General features: G+C 33.6%; 2 protein-coding genes across 2 annotated transcripts; both read right to left on the minus strand.

The window, feature by feature from the left end:
* Positions 1-323: 323 nt before the first annotated feature.
* Positions 324-12,904, minus strand: LOC119599240. Its single transcript, XM_037948975.1, has 2 exons — positions 12,877-12,904; positions 324-614 (listed from the first exon to the last, which is right to left on the minus strand). Exons 1-2 carry the CDS (start codon positions 12,886-12,888, stop codon positions 324-326), a joined length of 303 nt encoding a protein of 100 aa, XP_037804903.1. The 5' UTR covers positions 12,889-12,904.
* A 6,125-nt stretch (positions 12,905-19,029) lies between these two features.
* Positions 19,030-20,128, minus strand: LOC119599027. Its single transcript, XM_037948771.1, has 2 exons — positions 19,826-20,128; positions 19,030-19,622 (listed from the first exon to the last, which is right to left on the minus strand). The coding sequence occupies exons 1-2, from the start codon at positions 19,835-19,837 to the stop codon at positions 19,095-19,097; spliced, it is 540 nt and encodes a 179-aa protein (XP_037804699.1). The 5' UTR covers positions 19,838-20,128; the 3' UTR covers positions 19,030-19,094.
* Positions 20,129-20,566: the final 438 nt, after the last annotated feature.

The following is a 20,566-nucleotide window of genomic DNA, read 5'->3' on the forward strand; positions in this document are numbered from 1 at the left end:
CCATTTTATTATTGAACACACACTAAAACTCCATATCGGCTAATATCTCTCCGTTTTAGTAGTACTGAGATTGGTAAAGTGGAGCAGGTCTGTAGTACACATGAGCGTATGGGGTGGATGGTTGTGCCTCAGCTTCAGCAGATCTCTTGTAGATATGACTGTAAGGCACAACGGGACCATAGATAGGTGTAGAATAATAACCAGTTGAAGCCTCTGCCTCAGCTTCAGGGTCCGCAGACCTCTTGTAGAGGCCATGGTTGGAGTGACCTCCGTAAATAATGGGAGTATGTCTGTAGATTCCATGAGAGGTTCCATGAGAAGCATCAGCTGCGGTAAGATGCGGAAGAGTAAATAACAGAAGGCTCAGCATCAGCTTCAGGATCGGCAGACCTCTTATGGTAACTACGAACAGGAACGCTGAAATGCCTTACATGACCGTGACGATAAGAGGGCTCAGCGTCCGCTTCAGGCTCGGCAGATCTCTTGTAGATTCGATGGTTCCCGTATCCTGTGGAGGTTGGGATTACGTATGCACGACGATAGCCATAGCTGGGCTCCGCCTCTCGCTTCTCAACTTCGGAAGCGCAAACGGCAGCTGCCAGGAGCACAAATGCCTGAAATCATTTTATTCTGGTTAAATTTAATAATAATAATAATAATAATAATAATAATAATAATAATAATAATGTCAATTATTTAAAATGATAATATGGTTAAAAAAAATAAGGCTAAAACAAATTAGATTTAAAAAATATTTTGTGATGTGTGGAGACAAATACCTTAAATTAAAGGTAAAATTGAAAGATTGCAAAATCTACTTACCAAATCTTCATCTTGACTAAGCAAACTTTTTGTGCCACAACAGAAGTCTGTGTGTGTGAGAATTATACTTGCGCACAGTTAATACCGCTGGCTTTATGTGGAGAGATATGCCTTAGAGTCTAAAATCGAGCGCTGCATTTTCATAAGATTTTTTTTTATTACCATTTTCTTTGTTTTATGCTATCAACTATCTAGAGTAGAATTTTCTCTAAAAATGCCTAAATAAATACAATAAAGATGGTAACTATGATTAAAGTTGAAAAACTATATACATAGAGATAACGATGTGTCCGTACAATTTCATGCATGTACATTATATATATGACCTCCCATCTTCTCTATTATATATACATAGCCATAGGTATAGATGTGTACATGTTTTTCACATACATAAATACATAATATTACCCGATGTAAAAAATATATATACACATTTTTATGTGCACACACGTATACATACATATATAAATATAAGTATATGATATATATAGATAGATAGATATAGATGCATGTACATATATCCATTTAAATATGCATTTATGTATATATATATGTATATATATTATACACACGCTCACACACACAAATATACATTCATATATACACATATACGTGCGTGCGTGTGTGTGTGTGTGTGTGTGTGTGTGTGTGTGTGCATGTCTACTTATTTATGTATTGATATTGGTGTGCATTCGTAATATATATTTATATATATGTACACACAAGCACACACACACCTACGCACGCATGCACGCACCAATGCAAGCACGCACACATGCAGATACACTCACTATATATATATATATAAACACACATATGAGTTATTTAATGTGTGTCTGTGTGCATACACATATACACATGTGCATACACACACACACATATACATATGTTAGTGTATGTATATATACATATTTATGTATGTGTATGTATATATTTTTAATGTATGTTAACGATGACTAATGTTATCCATGATAACAGTAGTCATCTTCCGATAATGTTATAACTGCGAGGGTAATTACAACAAAATTTAAAAGTATAACCATAGTTACTTATAGGTGCATTAATACAAACCTTAGGTTGAGTGTTTCTGCAGTTACATGTATTTATTTGTGTACAAAGGTGTACCTGTATGTTTTTTTCTTTAGTATCCTAGTATTACTATGTACTTTTTGAGATAAAAAATAAACATCTTGAACAGATTTCTTTTTATTAGAAAGTGATCCAGCAATGCTAATACAGACCTGAAAATTCAGTGCTTTAGTTAGGTTTAGAGAGATTTAACGTCTTGTTTACAGCTAAATAAGCAACAGGCTTAACCTCACTACAATGCGGCGATGAAATCTGAATTTAAGTAATGGTGGGAACAGTCGTACTGAAGTCCCACACCAAATGTAAATTCAAATTTCGTCCACATCACACCTAACATATCGAACTAAATAACTAATATCCCCCTATTATTTTTTACTAGCTTTTATTTTTATTGTTATGGCGCGTAGATGTGATTGTCTAGCATCTTTAACCAGTTCAAATCCTTCGAATTGATGATACACCAGTCTTTTCTTCACATTTAGAGCATTAATGTTAAGAATGGAATAAACTAAATTATTAATATATAATTAAATTAAAATTTTATTTTCTCACAATGAATATGTTAACTAGTATTTTGTCAATGTATTTAACTATTATCTATCTTTTGTAAATCCTCTTTAATTACATTTGATATCAGTGTTAGAAATGTATGTCCGTCGTTTAATATCACTATCATTAATATTATTACCATTATAGGGCACAAAGAGTGACCGTTACATCGAAGGCAGAACAGAACCAGGTAACGGTTATCCTGAGATCAGTACGAATGGTATCAAAATTCTCCTATATTAGCTTTCCATTGATTCTATTAGATAACATCTCTTATGTGACAGGAAATTCACAATCTCATTTTCCAGTTCATTATTGAACACTAACCTTTATCGGGTAAACAACAACGTCCTCTCATTCTTAGTATATCGGTAAAGTTGGTAAGAGGAACATGTCTGTGTTCCTTCGAGCGTATAGGTGGATGGTTCTACTTCAGCTTCAGTAGCCCTCCTTGGGACTTGCTGTAAGGTACACAACAGACATAGGCGCATAAACAGAAGGCGCAGATAAATACAGTGGAAGCCTCGGCCTCGCTTTCAGGTCCGCAACCTCTGTAGAACCCATGGTTGGTCTGCCTCTTTAAGTAATGGAGTGTGGGCTGTAGATTCCATGAGAGGTCCCATGAAAGCATCAGCTTCAGCGACTCATTGTGGTACCCGTGAACGCTGTATGAAGGTATACGGTGAGTACAATAATGATGCTATTATGATTACCAATATTATATTATTATAAGGTTACTATGTATGTGTTTACATATAGATTACATAATACGTACTATATTGGTGTATTCTGTTGATTTGTTGTGTTGTGATGTAATGTTTCTGTATACTTCATATATTTATATATGTGTATGTACTGTTTATGTATATATATATATAATATATATAGCTAATATATCTATATATTTAGAGATATATAGATATATATGCGTATGCTTGTATGTATATATGTGTAATACATATGTGTGTATAATATAAGATCCTACGTATTATACATATATACCACAGACATATATATACTACCTTTATGTGTGTTGTGTGACAATCTATATAATAGCCTCACATACATATATACATTGTGATTCTCATTAAAGTTTTTATACTTATTCCATTTAGTATTATCATCTTGATTATCTTATTATCATTACTCATAGCAGCACCATTATTGTCCCTTCTCGGTCATTATCTCCTATTACATACATTTTTTTTTTGTTCTCAAAGCGATTTTGTTCCAATTCGAAAGTAAGCTGAGAGCCACAAACCCAAGTCTGAGGAGAGACAAGTAGCCAACTGAGGGAGTCCTCAGCCCTGGCCCTTCCAGAGCCAGATAACTAAAGATAGGAACGGGGCCTAAACGCCTTAAGTAGAAGTTAGCAATATTCTTGATCACATTCATCACTTATATACTTTTAATGGATTATTTGCTTGTTTGATGCCCTATTATTCCACATTCTTATTTTATTATTTGGTTTTATTACTATTCCTGTTATATTTTATTGCCATTATTGCTGTTTGTTACAATTGCTATTTTGCTTTTGTTATTGTTTTATTTTTGTTATTGTTATTAACCATTATCATATTATCAAGTTTTTACTAACTGCTGTTATCTTATCATTCTGTTATTTCCATTGCTATGAGTTCGTACCATCATTATTAATATTATCATTTAACTATTCTTACCATTATCATTATAATCTCATTATATGCTTATGGTTGTTATTAGAGGTTATTATTTTATCATTACATTATTATCATCATTATTATTCTTGTTGATGTTATTACCATCATTATTATTATGTTACTGTTTAATGCTATGTTTTCTTATTATTACAATAATACTGATTAATAGTTTATGTCATAAACTCATTATTGTTATTGTTGTTTACTATTTCATTACTGCTATAATGAATTACTTATGATTTTATCATCATTCATTATTAATATTACCCTTATGTTTATTCAATTATTAATTGATATTGTTGAATTTGGTGGTTATTATTATCATCTTATTACCATCGCTGTTATTATTTGTTTGGTTTTATTATTATACACCCTGTAATTATTGTTTATCACATCATCACCATCAATCCGATTATTATACGTTGATTATCATTATTAATACATTATCATTTTATTGTTTGTTTATTGATAGTACTATAATTTGTATTTATTCTGACAATTATTGTTTATAGTGTGTCATTTATACTGATATCAGTAGGTCACATTCATATATAGAACAGAAGACAACTCAATGTGTCAGCTAATATTACATCTTCTCCTTACAAGATTGGATCTTCTTAATTTTTTTACTTCTTTTTAAAAAGTAATAACTATTTACTGGGTAATCTTTAGGAATTTCTATACAGAATCGCTGAATTCTTACTTATATTGAACCACACACCGATGCTCCCTATCAGCTAAAGTCGTTTCTCCTTCCCATTCTTAGTGTAATCGGTTGATTAAGAGAAAACAGTCCTGTAGTGCACGGAGCGTATATGGGGTAGATGGGTGTGCAGACCTCCTGTAGATATAATGTCCGTAGGACACAACTGGACCATACACAGGTGGCAGAATCGATACCAGTGGAACCTCAGCTCGGGTCCGCGGACCTCTGTAGAGCCCATGGTTTGGAGTGTCCTCCGTAAGTAATGGGAGTGTGGCTGTAGATTCATAGAGCTTCCATGAGACGCATCTAAGCTTCATGCAGAACCTCTTGTGGTACCCGTGAACGCTGTAAGGAGCGTAGACGGGTGCAACTGGGAGTGTAAGTTGCGAAGATTAGCACAAGAAGGACCGCTCACTTCAGGTCGGCAACCTCCTTATTGGTAGCTACGAACGGGAGTTTAAGAGCTTGCAGGAACGCCGAATGCTTACATGACATGGCGATAAGAGGCTCACGTCCGCTTCAGGCTCTGCTGATCTCTTATAGATTTGGTGGTATTTGTTACTGGTGTAAGGGGGATTGTGTATCTATAACGATAGCCTAGCTGGGCTGCCGCCCTCTCGCTTCTCAACTTCGGACGCCGCACACGGTAGACGCCAAGAGCACAAACGCCGAAAGTCCCTAATATTTAGGTTCGGTTAGATATTTAAATGAGGAATATAGCTATAATATAATATTATACATATACATGTATACATATATGTGTGTATGTAACATACATATGTGTACTACTTATATGCACAACTGCCGTTAAAGCGATCATTTTACTTCGTGGTGTGTGTATGATAATGTTTGAAACCTGAAAGATTTAAAGATGTGAATAATGTGCTAGACATCAAATTTAAGATTTAAATATATTATTTGTCGTGTATGGACACGAGATTAGAGACAATATGTTTACATTGCAGGTATGATTGAAAGATTACAAAATCTCTTAACCACATACTTCATCTTTGACTAAGCACTTTGTTGTGCAACACAGAAGTTCGGTGTGTGTGTGTGAGAATTATTACTTGCGCACCATTTATATCCTACCGTCGTGACCCATTTAGGGTGGGATGAGATAGCGGCCTTTGGGTCTAAAATTGACAGCGCGCTGCTTATTTTCAGTAAGATTTTTTTTTTGATATTCCTATTTCTTTGTTTATGCATCGACTGTATTCTCAGGATAGAATTTCCTGTAAAAATGATAAAATAAATACAATAAAGATGGTACTATAATACTTATTAAAACTTATATACATAGAGAGATAGCGTGTGTGATCTATGTATATATGCATGTACATATTTATATAGACCCTCCAAAATCTTTCTATATTATATACACAGCCATATATATATAGAATGTGTACATAATACATTTTTCACATACCTAAATACATAATATAATCCTATTAAATATTTTATACAATTTTTATAGCACACACGCATACTACATATATAAAATATACGTATTAATATAATAGATATATATAGATGCGGTACATATATCTTTAAAAGATAATCATAGTTTACTTATAGGCGCATTAATACAAACCTTAGGTGAGTGTTTATCATTTACATTATTTATTTGTGTTCAAAGTGTACCGTAATTTTTTTGTTTTAGTATCCAAATCTTAATATGTACTTTTGAGATCAAAAAAAAAACATGTTGAACAGATTTCTATTTTTTAAAAGGGATCCAGCAATGCTAATACAAACCTAAAAATTCAGTGCTTTACTTAGGTTTAGAGAGGTTTAACGTCTTGTTTTACTGTTAAATAAGCGACAGGCTTAACCTCACTACAAGGCGGCGATGAAATCTTTAGGGAATGTTTTTCCTGCAATCTGGATTTAATATAGCAAGGGGGCATCATCGTACTGCAAGGGCCCCCACCAAAGTTTAAACAATTTTGTCCATAATCAACCACGGACACTAATACTAAATTCCCCCTATTATTTTTTAGCTTATTGTTATTGCGACTGTATTGTATCTTGTGTGTTGTGTGGTCAGCGGTAGCGATCTCGTACAGCAATTTTGCTACCTTGTGTTCAAATCCTTCGAATTGGATGGTAATACCAGTCTTTTCTTGCACAAGTGGAAATTGAGAAGCAAATTAAAACTGACAAGCATGTCACATCTAGAATATTAATGGTAACAAATGGAATAGAAGTATATTTTTAAAGTAATTTAAATATAATTATATTTGTATTTTCATCACAATGAATATAGTTACCATAATTTGTCGATTTTTTTTTTTTTTTTTTTTTTTTGTAAAATACTCTATACTTTCAATTTTTGATATCAGTGTTTTGAAGTTTTGGTCCGTTGTTAACATCACTATCAGTTAATTTAGCATTAGCATTAAAGGCACAAAAAGAAAGTTATATCATGACTTTAGTCTCATACAAAGAGTAACGTTACATCAGAGCAGAACAAAAACCAGGTAACGTGTTATCCATGAATGATCATTATGCTGGTATCAAAATTCTCATGATATTAGCTTTGCTTTAATTCTATTAGTTGAAACATCTCTTATGGGAATGGACATTCAAAAATCTTATTTTCCAAGTTCTTTTATTGGACAATAACACTCTTTATCGACTAAACCAACCAATTTCCTCTCATTTTTATAATATCGGGGTTTGGGTTAAAGGGGAAATATGTCTATAGTTTCTTCGAGCGTATGAGGTGGATGGTTCTATCTGGGCTTCAGCACCCCTCTTGTAGACATGACTGTAAGCTACAACGGACCATAAGCGGGAAGGGGCAGAATAATAACCAGGGGAAGCCTCGGCCTTAGCTTCAGGGTCCGAAAACTCTAGTAGAGCCATGGCTGGACTGGCCTCTTTAAGTAATGGGAGTGGGTTCCATGAGAGTTCCCATGAGAACATCAGTTCAGCAGATCTCTTTTGGTACCCGAGAACGCTGTTGAAACGTAGACGAGTGCAGCTATAATATGCCTGTTATGATTACAGGTCACTATGTGTAGTGGGGGTTTCCCTAGATATAGATAGACATAGTATATACATACATATGTATATCTGTGTGTATGTGTGTGTGTTGTGTGTATGTATGTATGTATGTATGTATATGCATAATGTATACATGTAATGTGAAATTTTTGGTGCCCTGTATATGTAGTAGAGAGAGAGATATAGATATATATGTATTTGTGCTGCATGTATATATGCAATATATATGTGTGTATAATATAAAATCATACTATTTACGTACATACATTTTTGAACTGCTTTTTTGTGTGTATGTCTGTGTGTGTACATCTATATAAATAGACTACTATATGCAGAGTGATTCTCTTAAATGAAATATATTATATTTTATTACCATTTACGTATCAGCAGCTTGATTTATTAATTATCATTAATAATACTAACACCATTATTTTGTCACTTCTCTTGTAACTATCTCTATTACACACATTTTTTTTTTAAAGGAAAATAAATATGACATCTAAGTAAGTCAATATCCCTTATAATTCAAACTAGCCAGTGTCTCAAAAACCGTTTTTTTCCCAATCGAAATTAAAGCTGAGCCAAAAACCCAAAAGATCTGAGGAAAGACAAGTAGCCACTGGGGGAGTCCTCAGCCCTGGCCGCCCAAGAGCCAAGGATACTAAAGATGGGAAAAGGGGCTTTACGACCTTAAGTAAAGTTATGCAATATTCTTATCACATCATCACTTAATATAACTTCTTCATTATTGCTTTTGTTATGGCCCCTATTATTCACAACATTTTTATTTTAGTTTTTTATTATTACCATTCCTTTTTATAATTTTATTGCCGTTATTGCTGTTTGTTAATTTGCTAATGCTTGGTATTGTATTATTGTTATTGTAATTGCCATTATCATTATTATCATATTTTGTTGCTACTGCTGTATTCTTATAATTACTGTTATTACCTTTGCATTAGTAACATTATCATTTTTAAATATTATCATTACTATTCTTACCACTATCATTATAATCATTATCATTATAATATTATGGTTTTTATTAGTGGTATTATTTATTATTATCGTTATCATTATTATCATTTTTGTTCTTGTTGATGTTATTACCATCATTTTTAGTAGGTACTGTTAATGCTAATTTTTTTTCTTATCATTACTATAGTATTATTATAGTTATTTAAATCATTGTTATTTTGTTACTATTATCATTACTGCTAAAATTAATTAATATGATTATTATCACCATTCTTATCAATTTTATCATTATTGTTTTTCCCATGTTATTGATATTGTTGAGATTGGTGTTACTTTTTATTTTTATTACTATCGCTGTTATTATTATTATTGTTATTATATTATTACTCCTGTAATTGTTATCATCATCATCACCACATACCATTATTATAATTGTTATTGTCATTATCATAACCATTATCATTTTATTGTTGTTATTGATATTACTACATTTGTATTTAAAATGACAATTACTTTATTATAGTGTGTCATTTACTGATATCAGTATTTCCATTCTTTATAAAAACAAAAGAAAACCCTATGTGTCAGCTATATTAACATTTTTCTCTTTACAAATTATGATTTGCTTTAGTTTTTTACTTCTTTTTTTGAAAGTAAAAACTATTAGCTGGGTAATCTTATAGGAATTTCAGATATAGAAATTGCTGATTTTTTTACCTTTATTGAACACACCGATGCTCCATATCAGCTAAACCGTTCAGAACATTCCCATGTTAGTATATCGGGTTTGATAAAGAGAAACAGTCTGTAGTGCACTGAAGCGTATGGGGTAGATGGGTGTGCAGACCTCCTGTAGATAGGGATGGCCGTAGGACACAACTGGACCATACACAGGTGTAAAATAATAACCAGTGGAAGCCTCAGCTTCGGGGTCCGCGGACCCCCTTGTAGAGTCCATGGTTGGAGTGGCCTCCGAAGTAATGAGTGGGCTGTAGATTCCATGGAGATTCCATGAGAAGCATCACTTAAAGCAGACCTCTTGTGGTACCCGTGAACCTGTAAGGAGCGTAGACGGGTGCAACTGGGGTGTAAGTTGCGGAAGAGTAAGCAACAAAAGGGCCCTCAGCATCAGCTTCAGGGATCGGCAGACCTCTTATGGTAGCTACGAATGGAGTGTGTATGGGTTGCGGGAAACGCTGAAATGCCTTACTGACCATGGCGAAAGAGGGTTCAGCGTCCGCTTCAGGCTCTGCTGATCTCTTATAGATTTGGGGGGTATTGTATACTGTGTAAGTGGGATTGTGTATCTAGAACGATAGCCATAGCTGGGCTCCGCCTCTCGCTTCTCAACTTCGATGCGCAAACGGTAGCCCCCAGAGCACAAATCCCTGAAAGTCATAATTTAGTTCGGTAAGATATTTAAAATAAGGAAAATATAGCTATAATTAGTATATATACATATACTATACATATTTGTGTATGTACATACATATATGTACTACTTAATACACAACTGTCACGTTAAAGCGGATCATTTTTCTTCGTGAGGTGTGGACAGGAGTTTTTTGAAACGTTTGAAAGATTTAAATATTTCAGAATGAAAATTGAAATATTGAAGAATCGCTAAATCTATTTACCAAATACTTTATCTTGGTAAAGAGACTTTGCTGTGGCCACAACAGAGGGTGGGGTGTGAGTTATTGTTTGCGCACCAATTTATATACTTGTCTATGACCTTGATGTGGCATGGAGCACACGCATCAGAGCATGAGAAATGGGGTGAGGTTATTTTTCATAAGAGAAAAAGATTGCCTTTAAACCCTTTTGGATTTTTTTTTCATTTACACTTTCTTCATTCCACCTGTGTTACCGATATTGAAAAGATATGTGTATATATGTATGTATATATATATGTATGAATATGTAGGTATTAAATTTTATATATTGTATTATATATATATTATATAAGTTCAAATATATAAATGTATATATGAGTATCAATATATGTACTTGTATATATATTTGTGTGTGTGTGTTTGTGGTGTGGGTATGTACCCTACATATAATATATATGTATATAGAGGAGAGATCGAAATAGATACATACTAATATATGCGTGTGCGTTTGTGTTTGTGTGTGTATTGTGTGTGCACTGATACCCATGATGATATAACATAAGACCTGTGGGTCTGTTTGGAATAATTTCATTCACAGGATTTTCGTGAACTTCCAGTATACCCGATCAATTATTCGGATATGAAAAAAGCCATTCTGTATTATGTGTATGAATGTGATGCTTTAAAGAAATATTTAGTATTGATATCATTATTCTTACTAACTGTATCGTTATAGCAACTGTATAGTTTATTCCTATTTAGATTCTATCACAATGAATATCCTTACAGAGAATCAAAGTACACATAACCAAGTAGCTTCACTTTAATATAGTGTATTGAACCCAAAAGTAAATTGACTTTTTCCAAAGAGTAATCCGACAGCTGTTAAAGGTAAGGAACGCTTAGTTATCATAACTAAAAGAGGGGTATTTTGGTTTTACTTCTGGTAAGTAGAGCAATACCGAGTAAATTATGAAAATAATTATGTATCTAGCTATATCTGATATCTCACGGTGCAATCTTACTGGCTAAACGCTCTACCTCCATTTTTTTACCCCAATAATTGTGCGATATATGGCAACATTATTTCAGTGCATTTTCTTTGAAAATGGTTCAGTTATAACTATGATAAATGAGACCGAAAACGAATTAAGAAAAAAATAGAAAAGATATCTTGCCAAGAACAATGCTAAATATACTTTAACCATTATTTTTTTTATGAAATTCACTGTTGTTACTTTCATCATTTTTATTACCATCTGGTTATTTATTTTTATATTAACCTCATTACTACCCTTAGTGTTACTATCCGTTGCTAATTTCATCAGCAATATTACCGTAAGTTTCGAAGAGTAACGTTATATCCGAGTGAGCTAAGTCTCATAGAACAGGAACCAGGCAAAGTGCTATCCATGGATGATCTTATTATTACAATTATGATGAGTATTATTTTTCCATTAATTCTAGCTATTAGTTAACCATCTTCAATGGGAAATAAAAATTTACAAATTGTATTATTCCATTTTATTACTGAACACACACTAAAACTCCACATCGGCTAATATCTCTCCGTTTTAGTAGTACTGAGATTGGTAAAGTGGAGCAGGTCTGTAGTACACATGAGCGTATGGGGTGGATGGTTGGCCTTAGCTTCAGCAGATCTCTTGTAGATATGACTGTAAGGCACAACGGGACCATAGATAGGTGTAGAATAATAACCAATTGAAGCCTCTGCCTCAGCTTCAGGGTCCGCAGACCTCTTGTAGAGGCCATGGTTGGAGTGACCTCCGTAAATAATGGGAGTATGTCTGTAGATTCCATGAGGGGTTCCATGAGAAGAAACAGTTTCAGCAGACCTCTTGTGGTACCCGTGAATGCTGTAAGGAAGGCGTAGACGGGTGCAGTTGGGGGTGTAAGATGCGGAAGAGTAAAAAACAGAAGGCTTAGCATCAGCTTCAGATCGGCAGACCTCTTATGGTAACTAGAAGGGATGTGTAAAGGTTGCAGGAACGCTAAAATGCCTTACATGACCATAACGATAAGAGGGCTCAGCGTCCGCTTCAGGCTCGGCAGATCTCTTGTAGATTCGATGGTTCCCGTATCCTGTGGGGGGTTGGGATTACGTATGCACGACGATAGCCATAGCTGGGCTCCGCCTCTCGCTTCTCAACTTCGGAAGCGCAAACGGCAGCTGCCAGACTACAAATGCCTGAAATCATTTTATTCTGGTTATATATTATTAAAATGATAATAATAACAATAACGTCGAATGTATTGTAAAAGGTAATGGTTAAAAACAAATAAATGTGCTAGACATCAAATTTAAGATTGAAAGATATTATTTTATGATGTGTGGACACGAGAATTAGGAGACAAATATGTTTACATTCCCAAGGTAAGATTGAAAGATTGCAAAACTACTTACCAAATACTTCATCTTTGACTAAGCAACTCTGTTGTGCCACAACAGAAGTCTGTGTGTGGGGAGAATTACTACTTGTGCACAGTTTATATACTCGTTTGTGACCTTTATGTGGATGAGATAAGCGCCTTGGGCTCTAAAATTGAAAGTGCTCCCTTATTTTTCAGTAAGATTTTTTTTCCCCTTTTTCTTTGTTTTGTGGCTATCAGACTGTATTCTCAGGAGTAAATTTCCTGTAAAATGCATAAAAAATACAATAAATATGAAAACTATGATAGATTTTAAAACTTATATACATAGAGAGATAGCGATATGTGCGTACATATAATTACATGTGTACTATTTATATAGACCCCCAAACTCTCTCTCTATAATATATTTATTACACAGCCATATAAAATAGATAGTGCATATATACTTTTTCACATACCTAAATACATATATAATCCTATGAAAAATTTATATATTAACACTTTTTTTATATGCAAACACGCATACATGATATATAAATATACGTATATGATATATATATAGATATATATAGATGCGTGCACATATATCAAAAAAGTATAATATAGTTACTTATAGGCGCATTAATATAAACTTTAGGTTGAGTGTTTGTGGCATTTACATGTATTTATTTGTATTCAAAGGTGTACCTGAATGTTTTTTGTCTGTAGTATCCTAGCATTAATAGTACTTTTGAGATCAAAATAAACATGTTGAACAGATTCTATTTCATTAGAAAGGGATCCAGCAATGCTAATACAGACTTGGAAATTCAGTGCTTTACTTAGGTTTAGAGAGGTTTAACGTCTTGTTTACAGCTAAATAAGCGACAGGCTTAACCTCACTACAAGGCGGCGATGAAATCTTTAGGGAATGACTTCCTGCAATCTGGATTTAATATAGCAAGGTGGCCCTTAGTCGTACTGCAAGGCCCCCCACCAAAATCAAATTTCTCCATAATCAACCACGGACACTAATAGCTAAATATCCCCCTATTATTTTTTTAGTTTGTTGTTATTGGGGACTGTAATGTATCTTGTGTGTTGTGGGTGCAGCGGTAGCTATCTCGTCTAGCAATCTTGCTAACTTGTGTTCAAAACCTTTGCATTGAATGGTAACACCAGTCTTTTTCTTGCACACAGTGGGTAATTTAGAAGCAAAATAAAACAGACAGCAATGTTACACCAAGGATATTCATTGTAAATTATGAAATAAAACTAAATTATTAACTAATTATAATTCTAATCATATTTGTGCTTTCATCACAATTAATATAGTTACCAGTAATATTGTCGATTTTTTTTTTTTTTTTTTGTAAAATACCTCTTATTACTTTCATTATTGATATCAGTGTTAGAAGTGTTGTTGTGCGTTGTTAATATCACTACAGTTAATATTAGCATTTCGCATTATAAGAGTACGTTATATCATTGTGAATTTAGTTTCATAGAACAAAAACCAGGTAACGAGTTATCCATAAATGATAGTTATGCTGGTAAACAAAATTCTCATGAAACTAGCTTTGCATTAATTCTATTAGTTAAACATCTCTTAATCGGAAATAGACATTCAGAATCTTATTTTCCAAGTTCATTATTTGGGCAATAACAATTTTTATCGGCTAAATCAACTAAGTCCTCCCCATTCTTTAGTAATATCGAGGTTGGTAAAGAGGAATATGTCTGTAGTTCCTTCGAGCGTATAAGGTGGATGGTTCTATCTCAGCTTCAGCAGCCCTCTTGTAGACATGACTCTTAGTACAACTGGACCATAAAAAGAAGGTGCAGAGTAATAACCAGTGAAGCCTTGGCCTCAGCAAGATGGCATCTACAGACCTATGGCTGGACGGGCCTCGTAAGTAATGGGAGTGTGACTAGATTCCATGAGAGGTTTCCCCTGAGAAACATCAGCTTCAGCAGATCTCTTGTGGTACCCGTGCGCTGTGAGGAGCGTAGACGAGTGCCTGTTATGATTACAGTCACTATGGTATGTGTTTACATACATTGTACATATATATGTATATGTGTGTGTGGACTGTGTTTATGTTTGAGTTTGTTGTCTGGTGTATGTATGTATGTGTGTATGATGTATGTATGTATATATAGCATATATGTATACATGTAGCGTGTATGTTTGTGTCTGTATATATAGGTATATATATGTGTGTGTGTGATTATGTAATATGCAGTATATATATGTGTGTATATAAAATATAAATATGCATTATACATATATACGCACATACTGCATGCATTTGTGTGTGTGTGTGTGTGTGTGTGTGTGTGTCTATCTCTGTGTGTGTGTGTATTATATAGACATACTATATACATGTGATTCTCATTAAATTTCTTATATTGTTTTATTACCATTTACGTATCATCAGCTTGACTTATTAATAATCATTAATAATACTAACCATATTGTCACTTCTCTTGCAATTATCTCTATTACATACATTATTTTTTAGGAAAATAAATATGACATCTAAGTAAAGTCAAATCCCTTATAAGGCAAACTAGCCATGTCTCAATAACCGATATTTTCCAATCGAAATTAAAGCTGAGCCAAAGACTGTGAGTAGATATCAATAGCCGAACTGAGGGATTCCTTCAGCCCTGGCCGGTCAGGAGCCAAAGATTCTAAAGATAGGAAAGAGGCTATATGACCTTAAGTAAAAGTTATGCAAATTCTTTTTCACTCATCATCACTTACATAACTTTCTATTATTATTCTTTTGTCATGGCCCCTATTATCACAAAATTCCTGTTTTATTATTATTTTTACCATTGCTGTTATAATTTTATTGCCGTTATTACTGTTTGTTATAATTGCTAATGCTTTTGCTTTGTTATCATTGTTATTGTTATTCATTATCATTATTATCATATTGTTTACTACTGTTGTTATTCTTATCATTACTGTTTTTACCATTGCTATGATTAGTAACATTATCATTAATAATATTATCATTACTATTCTTACCATTATCATTATATGATTATGTTGTTATAGTGGTATTATTATTATCATTATCATTATTATTACTATTATTATCATTATCATTATTATCATCATTATTGTTCTTGTTGATGTTATTACCATCATTATTAGTAGTTACTGTTAATACCAATTTTTTTCTTATTGCATAACATGATTATTATTATTATTGTTATTGTTTGTTACTATTATCATTACTGCTATAATCAATTTCTATGATTATTATTATCATTCATTATTAATATTATCCTTATCGTTATTACCATTATTATTGATATTGTTGAGATTGGTGTTATTATTATTATCATCTTTATTAATATCGCTGTTATTTCATATGTTGTTTTATTATTATTACTCCCTGTAATTGTTATCATCCATCATCAATACTATTATTATAATCGTTATTATCATTATTATAACCATTATCATTTATTTGTTATTGATATTACTACATTTGTCTTTTTATGACAATTATTGTATTAAAGTGTGTCATTTACTGATATCAGTATTCCATTCATATATAGAACAGAAGACAACTAATGTGTCAGCTAATATTAACAGCTTTCTCCTTACAAGATTGTGATTGCATTAGTTTTTTACCCTTTTTTAATAAGTATAACTATTAGCTGCGTAAACTTATAGGAATTTCAGATACAGAAATCGATGACATTTTTATCTTTATTGAACAACAATGGCTCCATATCGCTAAATCGTTCAGTCCTTCCCATGCTTAGTAGTATCGGGTTTGATAAAGAGAAACAGGTCTGTAGTGCACGGGAGCGTATGAAGTAGATGGGTGTGCAGACCTCCTGTAGATATGATGGCCGTAGGACACAGCTGACCATACACAGGTGTAGAATAATAACCAGTGGAAGCCTCAGCTTCAGGGTCCGCGGACCTCTTGTAGAGCCCATGGTTGGAGTGGCCTCGTAGTAATGGGAGTATGGCTGTAGATTCCATGAGAGATTCCATGAGAAGCATCAGCTTCAGCAGACCTCTTGTGGTACCCGGAAACGCTGTAAGGACGTAGACGGGTGCAACTGGGGTGTAAGTTGCGAAGAGTAAACAACAGAAGGCTCAGAATCGGCAGACCTCTTATGGTAGCTACGAACGGAGTGTGTATAGCTGGCAGGAACGCCGAAATGCCTTACATGACCATGGCGATAAGAGAGCTCAGCGTCCGCTTCAGGCTCTGCTGATCTCTTGTAATTTGGTGGTATTGTATCACTGTAAGATGGGATTGTGTATCTAAACGATAGCCATAGCTGGGCTCCGCCTCTCGCTTCTCACTTCGAAGCGCAAACGGTAGCCGCCAAGAGACAAAGCCTGAAAGTCATAATTTAGTTCGGTAAGAGATTTAAAATGAGGAAATATAGCTATAATATAATATATATACATATACATGTATACATATATGTGTGTATGTACATACATATATGTACATACTTATACACACAACTGTCACGTTAAAGCGAATCATTTTACTTCGTGGTTGTGGACAGGATGTTTGAAACGTTTGAAAGATTTAAAGATTGCTGAATAATTGAAATATTGAAGATCGCTAAATCTATTTTACCAAGATACTTATCTTGCTTAAAGCGACTTGCTGTGCCACAGCAGAGGTGTATGTGTGAGTTACTGTTTGCGCACCAGTTTATATACTTATTTATGACCTTGATGTGCATGGAGCACACGTATCAGAGCATGAGAAATGGAAGCGACGGTTATTTTTCATAAGAGGAGATTGATAACGGATAAATGGCGACGAGGCGGAATGTATTCACCTTTCGGATTTTTTCTCATGTCTTCTTTTCTTTTACACATTTCTTCATTCAATATTGATCTATAACCTGTGTTACCGATATTGTAAATGATATGTGTGTATATATGTATGTATATATATATTATATATGTATGAATATGTAGAATATGTAGGTATTATTATATATATATGTATATCATATATATATATATGTTATATACGTTCACATATATACATGTACATATGAATATAAATATATGTACTGTATATGTATTTGTGTGTGTGTGTGTGTGTGGCGTGGATATGTACATACATATAATATATATGTATATATAGAGAGAGATCGAAATAGATACATATACGATATATGCGTGTGTGTTTGTGCTTGTGTGTGTATGTGTGTGCACTGATACCCATGATGATACTAAACATAAGACCTGTGGGTCTGTTTGGAATCGTTTCATTCACAGAATATTTCGTGAACTTTCAGTATATTCGATAAATTAGTCGTATATGAAAAAAGACATTTTGTATTGTGTGTATGAATGTGATGTTAAGAAATATTGTTTAGTATTGATATCATTATTCTTACAACTTATCATTATAGCAACTGTATAGTTTATTCCTATTTAGATTCTATCACATGAATATCCTACAGAGATCAAAGTACACATAACCAGGTAGCTTCACTTTAATATAGTGTATTGAACCCAAAAAGTAAATTGACTTTTTCCAAAGAGTAATCTGACAGCTGTTAAAGGTAAGGAACGCTTAATTATCAAAACTAAGAGAGGGGAATTTTGGTTTTACTTCTGGTAAGTAGAGCAATACCGAGTAAATTATAAAAAAATTATGTATCTAGATATATCTGATATCTCACGTGCAATCTTATTGCTAAACGTGCTGACATCATTTAGCTCCGCAGCATTTTTTGAGCCCAATTTTTTGTGCGATTTATATGGCAAGATTATTTTAGTGCATTTTCTTGACAATGGTCCAGTAATAACTATTAAGAAAAGTCCGAAACGAAATCAAATAATAAGATAGAAAAGATATCTTGCCAGAACATTGCTAAATGAACTTTAACCATTTAAATTTTATGAAATTCACCGTTGTTACTTTCATCATTTTTATTATCATCTGGTTATTTATTATCAATATTAACCTCATTACTACCCTTAGTGTTACTGTCCGTTGCTAATTTCATCAGCGTTATTACCATAAGTTTCGAAGAGTAACGTTATATCAGGGTGAGCTAAATCTCATAGAACAGGAACCAGGCAAAGTGCTATCCATGGATGATCATATTACAATTATGATGAGTATTATTTTTCCATTAATTCTAGCTATTAGTTAACTATCTTTAATGGGAAATAAAAAAATACAAATTGTATTATTCCATTTTATTATTGAACACACACTAAAACTCCATATCGGCTAATATCTCTCCGTTTTAGTAGTACTGAGTTTGGTAAAGTGGAGCAGGTCTGTAGTGCACATGAGCGTATGGGGTGGATGGTTGTGCCTCAGCTTCAGCAGATCTCTTGTAGATATGACTGTAAGGCACAACGGGACCATAGATAGGTGTAGAATAATAACCAGTTGAAGCCTCTGCCTCAGCTTCAGGGTCCGCAGACCTCTTGTAGAGGCCATGGTTGGAGTGACCTCCGTAAATAATGGGAGTATGTCTGTAGATTCCATGAGAGGTTCCATGAGAAGCATCAGCTTCAGCAGACCTCTTGTGGTACCCGTGAATGCTGTAAGGAGCGTAGACGGGTGCAGTTGGTGTGTAAGATGCGGAAGAGTAAACAACAGAAGGCTCAGCATCAGCTTCAGGATCGGCAGATCTCTTGTAGATTCGATGGTTCCCGTATCCTGTGGAGGTTGGGATTACGTATGCACGACGATAGCCATAGCTGGGCTCCGCCTCTCGCTTCTCAACTTCGGAAGCGCAAACGGCAGCTGCCAGGAGCACAAATGCCTGAAAATAATTTTATTCTGGTTACATATAATAATAATAATAATAATAATAATAATGTCGAATGTATTTAATATGGTAATGGTTAAAAAAAATAAATGTGCTAGACATCAAATTTAAGATTGAAAGAAACTATTTTGTGATGTGTGGAGACAAATACGCTTAAATTGCCAAGGTAAAATTGAAAGATTGCAAAATCTTCTTACCAAATACTTCATCTTTGACTAAGCAACTTTGTTGTGCCACAACAGAAGTCTGTGTGTGTGAGAATTACTGCTTGCGCACCAGTTTATATACTCGTCTGTGACCTTTATGTGGATGAGATAAGTGCCTTAGAGTCTAAAATCGAAAGCGCTGCTTATTTTCAGTAAGATTTTTTTTTATTATTATTTCCCATTTTCTTTGTTTTATGCTATCAGACTGTATTCTCAGGAGTAGAATTTCCTGTAAAAATGCATAAAATAAATACATTAAAGATGGTAACTATGATAAAGTTGAAAAACTTATATACATAGAGATAACGATGTGTCCGTAAACATATATACATGCATGTGCATATATATATATACCCGCTAACTCTCTCTCTCTCTATATATATACATAACCATAGGTATAGATATGTACATGTTTTTCACATACATAAATACATAATATTACCCGATGTAAAAAAATATATATACACATTTTTATGTGCACATACGTATACATACATTTATAGATATAAGTATATAATATATATAGATAGATATATATAGATGCATGTACATATATCCATTTAAATATGCATTTATGTATATATATATGTATATATATATATACATACGCTCACACACACATATATACATTCATATACACACATATACGTGCGTGGTGTGTGTGTGTGTGTGTGTGTTTTGTTGTGTGTGTGTGTGTGTGTGTGTGTTGTTGTTGTGTGTATGTGTGTGTGT

The sequence above is a fragment of the Penaeus monodon genome, chromosome 42 (genome assembly GCF_015228065.2).
Source record: "Penaeus monodon isolate SGIC_2016 chromosome 42, NSTDA_Pmon_1, whole genome shotgun sequence".
Taxonomy (NCBI): Eukaryota; Metazoa; Arthropoda; class Malacostraca; order Decapoda; family Penaeidae; genus Penaeus; species Penaeus monodon.